We start from the raw sequence: 10,252 nt of genomic DNA, 5'->3' as shown, positions 1-10,252 counted from the left end.
CTTAAAAGGGATACCGCGCAAAGAACTCGGCAAATGCGATCCATGCTGGAGAGTATATAAGATTCGGCCCGGCTGAACTTAGTACGCTCTTACTTGTTATAACTGCGGGCTGTTTAACGCATGCCTCTCCTCTTTATTTGAGGCCAGTAACAATGTCTATGGTATGGTGTATCAAGGTAGCTAGGACCCTACCTTTAATTTTGAACAATCCTGTAAAATATAGCAATGAGAACCGTTCAAACTGCAGATTATTGGTTAACTTCGTTCCCTGAATCAGGACGAGGATTATACAATTCCGACTCATCATACATTCCACAATTTTCTCAATTTAGATTTGCAGACTATTTATTGTCGTTCATTCTGAGAAGGAGAATTCATTCTTGTCGTTCTTAACTTGTCTCGATTAGTCTTTAACTCAACCAACTTCCAACTTCTTTAACTCAACCACGCATTGGAAACCAAGGCTTAATAGATTCCGTTATATTCAACTTTTTTATATAAAAACGTCTTTTATTTAATAAAACGTAAAAAAATAATCTTATATATTACATACATCATAGATTGTTTATACATGCTTATAGACATATATACAGAATGTTATATATATGTTAGAGATACTTAACATTTAAGTAACTTACACAAGGTTAACATAAATAAATACTTAAAAAATAATTTGATTTATTATTAATTAATAATAAAAATATTAATTATAACATGGGTGTATGGAAATTGTTTCTAAGCGAGATAATAAAAAACAATTATTTTTAACAATTTATTATTTATCATATTTTCTCTAATAGAGATTGGCGCTATATGTATTAGCGTAACCAATTTCTTGTGGTTGCATTATTGTTTTATTTTTTTTTTTTTTGTTAATTTTTTTATAGATATCACATATGATTTTGCCTATTATCTTTAGCCTGGCTTAAAGACTGCCTAGCAGTACAGCAACAAGCGGGGATCTTAAACTGTGTTTTGTTTTTTCCTAGAATCTAATATTTATGGAGTTTTTCTTTCTTTTTGAAAATCTACGATCTTTTAAAATTCGTTAGTTTTTGAAAATTTGTGAAAAATGCTGCTCTAGCCGTTCGAGCTTTGGGTGGCTTATATGTGGGTAAGTCTATGAAAACTGGTTCATAATCGGGATTTTCTGGCTTCAAGGAACGCGAGGCAGTCATCACAACATTGGTGTAATATGTAGGAGCATCCTGTGATTCCTCGGCCTGTTGTTGATCCTGCGGCGTTATTGCCAAGTTGGGGGGTCTGAGTAAGGCAAATATATTCCTTTGTTCTCGTGACGCTGAAGAATGAGTCTCACCTGAGCGCCTCTTTTGGCCAAAGTTCCTCTTGTTGGAGTTCTCTTTGAAAGCATTCTCTTCAAAACGTGGTATGTAGCGGGGCTTGCGATGTTCCGATCTCACCTGAGTTTCCTGATTTCCAGCCACATTGAAACCAAAGAAGCGAGGCGCCTGTACGGATATTAAAGGTAGTATAGTTTCCCTGGCATAACGCTCCGCCCTCTGCAAAAGTTCTCCCAGACGGAAGGGGAATAACTGAACAGTTACAGCATCATTCTCTATTGAAGCTGCAGATTTCGGCCTTTCTGGGTTATTTAAAGGAGTGAGTTTGATTATCTCAAATTTGTCAGGCTTGTCGGTAATGGGTTGGGGTTCTGGCAAAATAATTTCCTTGCCCTTCTTCACCCTGGGAGTTGTGGCCTTTAGAACTGGCTCCATAATCTCTCCCACACCAGTGAAATCATTCAAATTTCTGCCACGATTCACATTCAAACGACGATCATTTAAAATGGGCTCGAATATTTCCTCCGGTTGCTCTGAAAAACTTCTGCTAGACTCGCCCACATCTTTGTCCAATGAATTTCCCTCTAATATGGGTTGCCAGGGCAATTCTCCATTATCTTCCAGGGGATAACTTTGATTTTCTCCCAGCTTGAAACTGGAGCCAAGGTTAAGGAAATTCTTACGTTTCTTTATAGTCTCTATGGCATCCGCCTCGGGAACTTGTATACTCTCTTGGGCGGTGGAATCGGGGGCCTGTGTCGCCGGCTTAGAAGTAAAGGCGCCATATTCTTCCTGATTATCGAGCTCACAGTTGCCAGGTTTAAGTTTCATGCGCACCGGGGAACCAGTGGATAATTTGGTGTTGGGGTTACATATGGAATGGCTGCGGCCGTAGCTATCGGTCAATATAACCTTGTCGATATCCCAATGGGGCAAGCCCTTGGATAGCCAGCCGCTATAGTGTTTATAGTTAAGGCTAAGGGTGGTGGGAAAGCCCAAAGCGGGATGGGGCACTATGATCTTGGAGACTATATCACCGGCAAAGAACTCCGAATCGTCTTTCCTGAAATGAAAAACATTTAGCAAAAAACTTTCTAAAATTCAAAATATCTCAAAGTTTAAAAAACCTACTCTGATATTTGGAAAGTCTCATTGAGGCCTCCCTCACCCTCCAGTATGGCCTCCAAACGTCCTATGGTACGCAAAGGCAAGTCATTGAAGGAATTGAATATCTGCAATTGGAATTGATGGGCACAAAATGGTTCCTCTTCTCGTGTTAGCAAATACAATTGGCCCCTTCCCGAGGAACGATCCGCATAATAACCCATATTGCCACAACGTGGTACTCCTTCAGCCAAATCTTCATCGTCTTGGGCACATGGAAAACATTTACCTTTCAAGAAATCATCATAGTTGTCACAAGGAAAAGCCGGAAACAAACAACGCGGCGCGACCGAATCTATGAAAAACTTGTAGGCCCGGCGATGGTTGCACAAAGAACGGCCTTCCTCCTCCTCAGCAGTTTGAGCAGCTGAAAGAATGCATAGAAATAAATTTAAGCGGCTAAGACATGATGAAAATGCCAAGGAAACCAAAGACAAAAATTTTTTTAAACAATAAAATGTCCTTTTAGGCCTTGCCGAATCTTGGGAGCTCATCACTATAGATATTGGCCAGGTTAGATTGAAAAGAGAGTGCGAATTTTAACCCGCCCCATACAACTATGTACATAAACCCCGTACACTGCTCTTTAAATTCGGATTTAATGTCTCGATCATCTGTTTTCCCTTCATAAAATCAGCTGATGGTGCCTTAAATCCGGATTTAATGAGCAGTGTAAACGGGATTATAGAATGAGCGCGTTGGGTTTGGTTTTGAGTATTGCGTTGCAAAGATGCACCTCTGCACACAAATTCCACAAAAGCAACGAGGAAAAGTTAAAAAAATGTCAACTTTGACGCTTGAAACGGCGTCATTTGATGTTGCCACACTTGAAGTAGTGTTTTTGGTCGTCAAAGTTTAACATTTTTTAACTTTTGCGAGTTGCTTTTTTAACACTTGTGTGCAGAGTTACATTTTTCAACGCGACGCTCCTCAACGCGCTCATTCTGTTAAGGCCTTAAGACAGTAATCAGCTTGTTGTGCGTTCTTAAACTAAACAAGTAAGAGCGTGCTAAGTTCGGCCGGGCCGAATCTTATATACCCTCCACCATGGATCGCATTTGTCGAGTTCTTTGCGTGGTATCACTTTTTAGACAAACAAAGAATAATGAATAAGTACTGTTATCCTATTGGAGCTATAAAGTTATAGTCCGATTCGGACCATAAATGAAAGGAATGTTCAACATTGTAGAAGTCATTGTGTAACATTTCAGTCCATTCAGATAAGAATTGCGCCCTGTAGGGGCTCAAGAAGCATAATATGGAGATCGGTTAATATGGGAGCTGTATCAGGCTATAGATCAATTGCAGCTTCTAGATGCTTAGGAAGTCAAGATCACAGATCGGTTTATATGGCGGCTATATCAGTAGATATATTGGAAGTATTGACAAACAAGTTCATTCAAAATTTCAGCCAAATTGAATGAGAATTGCGGCCTCTGCAGGCTTAGGAAGTCAAGATCCCAGATCGTGTTATATGGCAGCGATATTAGGTTATGGACTCATTTGAACCATAATTAGCACAGTCGCTGGAAGTTATAAGGAAACACTTCATGCAAAATATCAACGAGAATTGCGCCCTCTAGTGGCTCAATAAGTCAAGATCCTAGATCGTTTTATATGGCAGCCATATTAGGTTATGAACCGATTTAAACCATACTTAGCACAGTTGTTGGAAAACATAACAAAACGCCTCATGCAAAATTTTAGCCAAATCGGATAAGAATTACGCCCTCTAGTGGCTCAAGAAGTTAAGATCCCAGATCGTTTTATATGGCAGCTATATCAGGTTATGGACTCATTTAAACCATTCTTAGCACAGTAATTGGAAATTATAACAAAACCTTTCGCGCAAAATTTCAGCCAAATCGGATGAGAATTGTGCCCTCTAGTGGCTCAAGAAGTCATTATCCAAGATCGGTTTATGTGGTAGCTATATAAGGTTATAGGTCGATTTAAGCCATACTTAGCACAGTTGTTGGAAGTCGTTACGAAACACTTCATGCAATATTTCAACCAAATCGGACAATAATTACGCCCTCTAGTGGCTCAAGAAGTCACGATCCCAGATCGTTTAATATGGCAGCTACATCAGGTTATGGACTCATTTAAACCATACTTAGCACAGTACTTGGAAGTTATAACAAAACATTTCGTGCAAAATTACAGCCAAATCTGATAAGAATTGCGGCCTCGGTAGGCTTAGGAAGTCAATATCCCAGATCGGTTTAAATGGCAGTTATATCAGGCTATGAACCGATTTGATCCATACTTGGCACAGTTGTTGTAAGTATTAACAAACAAGTTCATGCTAAATTTCAGCCAAATCGGACGAGAATTGCACCCTCTACTGGCTCAAGAAGTCAAGATCCCAGATAGTTTTATATGGCAGCTATATCAGTTTATAGGTCGATTTATTCCATATTTCGCACACTAGTCGTAGCGAAACGCTTTATGCAAAATTTCAGCTAAATCGGATAAGAATTGCGCCCTCTAGATGCTCAATAAGTCAAGACCCATGATCGGTTTATATGGCAGCTATATCAAAACATGGACCGATTTGGCCCATTTACAATCCCAACCGACCTACATTAATAACATATATTTGTGCAAAATTTCAATCGTCTAGCTTTTCTCCTTCGAAGGTTTGCGTGCTTTCGATAGACGGACGGACATGGCTAGATCGACTTAAAATGTCATGACGGAATAAAAAGTAAACTCGAAAAAGAAAATCTAAGTCAAGGAACTCCATGCTACTTATAAACTACCTAACTTTGCTAAAAATTTACACAAAAAAAATATAGTTGAAGGGCATCTTGTTGTAGCCACATTTTCATGTGGAGTTGGCGATCCTCGTCAAGCTTCTGTATGCGAGTAAACTCGTTCTGGTCCAAAGGACCGATTGCCGCGGGAACAGGGTGGCCATCGGTAATTTAAAGGCGTTTATAACTCGGCTTGTCTTATTGAGCATCATAGGCACTTAGTATTTGTGCAAGAGACGGTGCCGCTCGGCCTCTCACTCAGACTCTTCGCTCGATACCGCTGATTGTCGGAGAACGCCATTGCAGCAACTCCGTATGGGGCATTCCACTAACCGCAACCTGGGGACGAGACCGGTAGCTCGCTGCTATGCTTCTCATGACACCAATGAACACCACACAAATTGGATCTCAATGTTCCAGCCTGTGTGATACTCACAACTATCCCGTGCCGGGCTGTTAAGGGTATAATTTGACTCTGCGTATCAAATGTCTGCCAAACCACGCAAAAACTTAAGCTTCTAGAAGTCGATCGAATGATCGGTTTTTATGGTAGCTATACCAGGTCATATATCGATTTGGACCGTACTTGGCAAAGTTGTTGAAAGTCGAAACAGAATACTACGTGCAAAGTTTTAGCCAAAGCGGATAACAAATTCGGCAGCCAGGGGCTCAAGATATTAAATCGGGAGATCGATTTATATGGAAGCTATGTCAGGCTATAGACCAATTCGGACCGTACTTGACCAGGTTGTTGGATGTCTTAATAGAGCACTAGGGGCAAAATTTCAGCCGAATAGGACAAACATTTTCAAGCTTTCAGTGACTCAAGACGTGAAATCGGGAGATCGGTTTATATAGATGTTATATCTGGTTATAGACCGATTTTAACCATAATTGGCACGGTTGTTGAAAGTTGTAATAGAACACCTTATGCAAAATTTGCGCCAAATGGGACAGCAATTACGGCTTCCAGGGGCTCAGGATATTAAGTCAGGAGATTGGTTTATATGGGAACTACATCGGGTTATATACCGATTTGAACCATAATTCACACGAATGTCATAGCAGAACAATAACTGCGAAATTTCAGCCCAATCGCATGATAATTGAGGCCTCTGGGAGCTCAAGAAGTCAAAACAGGAATTACTGTAAATGGGGGCTATACCTAAATAGAAACGATATGGCCCATTTGCAATCCCCAACTACGCTTTGGACCGCGGTTGTGTTTTCGACAGATGGAGAACGAACAAGCGGATATGGCTAGATCGACTCAAAATTTAGAGACGACCAAGAATATATATACATTATGGGGTCTTAGATCAATTTTTCGAGGTGTTACAAACGGAATGAATAGATAAGTATACCCCCATCTATGGTGGCGATTATAAAAATGTATAGATTTAGATAGTATAAAAACTTACACCATATAAAGTCGGTAACTGCCCCCACAAATAGATTTGAACATCCCGTCTGCACTCTGCCGCCATTGGGATAAAAATCCACATCACCCATGGGCTGCCAAGAGCCTAAACCACCCAAGATAAGATTTTCACCATTGGAATGAATGACATCAACAAATTCAGCATCTGTGCTATCCAAACGAACTTTTGGATGTTGGGCCTCAAAAAGTGGACCAGCTGGATCCAAACCGGTAATACGTGATAATCCGGGCAATTCAGCACCAGCAAAGCCAGAAACATGGGCACCCAAACTAAAACCGATGATATGGGTGCGGGCCAAATTCAAGCCTTTGTATTCCTGAAGATTTTTCAGCAGCATGGCCAATTGTTTGCCCACAAGGCGTGTATTGGTGGCAGCTCTAACATAATTGGGGAAAGTCGCACCGTTTTCCCAATCCACACAAATGACAATGCAGTCCTCCTGTTAACGAAACATAATGAATCACATTTTATTTTACTTAAATTTCTTCCATAGAACTCACCACCGCCATTAGTGCCGTCTTCATTTCATAAATCCAAACATGAGGGCAAGCCGAACCAAAACCATGCACTATTACCCTTACCGACATCTCATCAAAGCCCTCCAAATCATCCAGTGTTATGGGATATTTTTGAAATGTCGACTTCCTGGTTGGAGGTAATGCCGTTGTAGTTTGGGGCTCTTCTGTGCTCAACTCCGTTGGATATTCGGTGCTATTTAAACTTCTTTTGTGATTATAAGTTTTCGTGTTCTTAAAGGTTTCTGTCATGTTGAGAAATGGTAATTCCATTAGAGGACGATCGGAACGATTTTTAGTTGAATAGAAAAAGAATTTCGTATTGATCTCTTGCGGCGGTGAAGGTAACATTTCCAAATAGGCAAATGGTCCCGAATCCTCAAAGCAACCGAGTTCTTCATAACACACACGCTTGGCAGATGCCCTTTTGACTCTGTTGGGTGGGAGAGAGAGAGAGAGAGAAAGAGTAGGATAAAGAGAAAAACAGAGTCATTCCTTAGTTATTGGAAATGTTTAATTGCTTACCTTGATCTTTTTTGCCTCTCCCTGTACAGTTCATATTCTCGCAGTGACTCTCGTACTGCTCGAACCAGTTCCGAGTGATTGCCATTGCTGTTGGCGAATTTCTGATTCAGCGATTGATCGGGAGTTAAATGGTATTCGACATATTCGGACTCAAGTTTATCTGTAAAGAGAGAAAAAAGAAAAATATTTCCTAATTAAATGTCAAGCATAGGTAAACATTAGGATGTTATCAAGGCAATGCATAACGAGCATGTATCCGATATTGTTGTTGATGTTGTTGTAACCACGCGTGGAGGTGGCGATCCTCGTCAAACTCCTGTAGGTGAGCAAGCTCGTTCCGGTCCAAAGGACCGATGGACGTAGGAACAGGGTGGCCATTGGTTATTTAAAGGCTCCAATAACCCGCATTGTCATATCGAGCATCATAGGCACTCAGTATTTGTGCAAGAACCGGTGCCGCCGGCCTCTCACTGAGACTCTCCGCTCGATACCGCTGATTTCCCGCGACTGCCGTTGCAGCGTCTTTGGACGGTGAACTTAACTTCGATATTAAATCTCTTATAATTCACAGATACTCGTTATGGTGATTTCTTTAGTAAATTCCGGGACACTTATCAAAACGTTATAATTACTTATGAATTATCTTCTTATTAGAAATTAAAATCTAAAAGGAGAGAAAAACAATTGGTGTGCCCCAGAAGTTTTGAATTACGGTCTAGATCCCATGACAGCGATTGGCGTTCCAAACTCCGTACACAAATCTTTTAAAACTAGAATTCCGCTAGTCAGGGCGAGTGCTTTTCGTCGTTAACTCACATGAACTGTCACTTAAGGCAAGTTTTTCCTCGCCAAATGGAATTATTTTATTCCCTAAAGTATCCTTATCATCCACAACACACATTTTGTTCCTAATCCAGAAATTGGGATACGTACAAAATACAAACAAGTAAGAAGGCGTTAAGTTCGGCCGGGCCGGGCCCACCACCTCGGGTATATATGTAAACCACCTTTCGTCATAATCCGTTAAAAAAATTATAGTTTATGCCGCCAAGCAGCTATATCGAAATATGGTGAAATCGGATTATAAATGCACCTTTTATGGGGCCAAGACTTTAAATCAAGAGATCGGTCTATATGGCAGCTATATCCATATCTGAACCGGGACCGGCGGATCGGTCTATATGGGGGCCATATCAAGATATAGTCCGATAAAGCCCATAATCGAACTTAACCTGTTTTTGGAAAAAAAAGAAACTGTGCAAAGTTACAGCTCTAAATCTCTATTATTAAAGACTGTAGAGTGATTTCAACAGATCGTCTTAAATTTTTACGACGATCAAGAATATATATACTTTATAGGGTCGGAATGGATATTTCGATGGATCGTAAAGGATATATCGATATATTGCAAACGGAATGACAAAAAGAATATACCCCAATCCCTCGGTAGTGGGTATAAAAAAATTTTGTACAAGTTAACTAAAATTTTGCAGAGAATTCTGTTATGACTTCCAACAACTGTGTAAAGTACAGTGCAAATCGGTCTATAACCTGATATAGCTCCCATATAAACCGATCTCCCGATTTGACTTCTTGAGCCCCTAAGAGCCGCAATTTTTGTTCGATTTAGTTAAAATTTTGCTGATGGTGTTTCGTTACGACTTTCAACAACTGTGCCAAGTACGGTTCAAATTGTTCTCTAACCTGATATAGCTCCCATATAAACCGATCTCCCGAGTTGACTTCTTGAGCTCCTAAGAGCCGCAATTTTTGTCCAATTTCGTTATAATTTTGCTGATGTTGTTTCGTTAAGACTTTCAACAACTGTGCCAAGTACGGTTCAAATCGGTCTCTAACCTGATATGGCACCCATATAAAACCGATCTCCTGATTTGAATTCTTGAGCCCCTAAGAGCTGCAATTTTCCCAGTGGTTAGCTAAAGTTTTTCACATGGTGTTCTGTTATGACTTCAAACAACTGTGGCAATTAAGGTCCAAATCGGTCTATAATCTTATATAGCTCCCATATAAACCGATCTCCCTATTAGACTTCTTGAGCCCCTGGAAGCCGCAATTTTTGTCCAAGTTACCTAAAATTTTGCAGAGAGTGTTCTGTGGCAAATACGGTCCAAATCGGTATATAAGCTGATATAGGTCTCACATACACCGATCTCCCGATTTAACTTCCTGAGCCCCTAAAAGCTGCAATTTTTGTCCGACGTAAGACTTCCAACAACTGTGCAAAGTACAGTCCAAATCGGTCTATAACCTGATATAGCTCCCAAATAAACCGATCTCCCGATTTGATTTCTTGAGCCCCTATAAGCCCCAATTTTTGTCCGAGTTAGCAAACATTTTGCAAGCGGTGTTCTGTTATGACTTCAAACAATTGTGCAAAAAACGGTTCATATCGGTCAATAACCTGATATAGCTCTCATATGAACCGTAACACATCGAAATATTGATTTGGAACCCCAAAAAGATACCAGCTTAAAATTTTGCACACATTCTTCTTATTGATGTATGTTAATGGGTATTGCAAATGG

General features: G+C 40.3%; 1 protein-coding gene across 1 annotated transcript; it reads right to left on the bottom strand.

Annotated features, from left to right (window-relative positions):
* Positions 1–771: 771 nt before the first annotated feature.
* On the bottom strand, positions 772–8,607 carry LOC106088846 (uncharacterized). Its single transcript, XM_059367342.1, has 6 exons — positions 8,523–8,607; positions 7,707–7,866; positions 7,167–7,614; positions 6,646–7,105; positions 2,433–2,832; positions 772–2,364 (listed from the first exon to the last, which is right to left on the bottom strand). Exons 1-6 carry the CDS (start codon positions 8,605–8,607, stop codon positions 1,029–1,031), a joined length of 2,889 nt encoding a protein of 962 aa, XP_059223325.1. The 3' UTR covers positions 772–1,028.
* Between the last annotated feature and the right edge of the window lie 1,645 nt (positions 8,608–10,252).

The sequence above is a fragment of the Stomoxys calcitrans genome, chromosome 4 (assembly GCF_963082655.1).
Source record: "Stomoxys calcitrans chromosome 4, idStoCalc2.1, whole genome shotgun sequence".
In the NCBI taxonomy this organism is placed as follows: Eukaryota; Metazoa; Arthropoda; class Insecta; order Diptera; family Muscidae; genus Stomoxys; species Stomoxys calcitrans.
The sequence above is the reverse complement of the archived record's forward strand: the minus strand, read 5'-3'. Positions and strand labels throughout refer to the sequence as shown.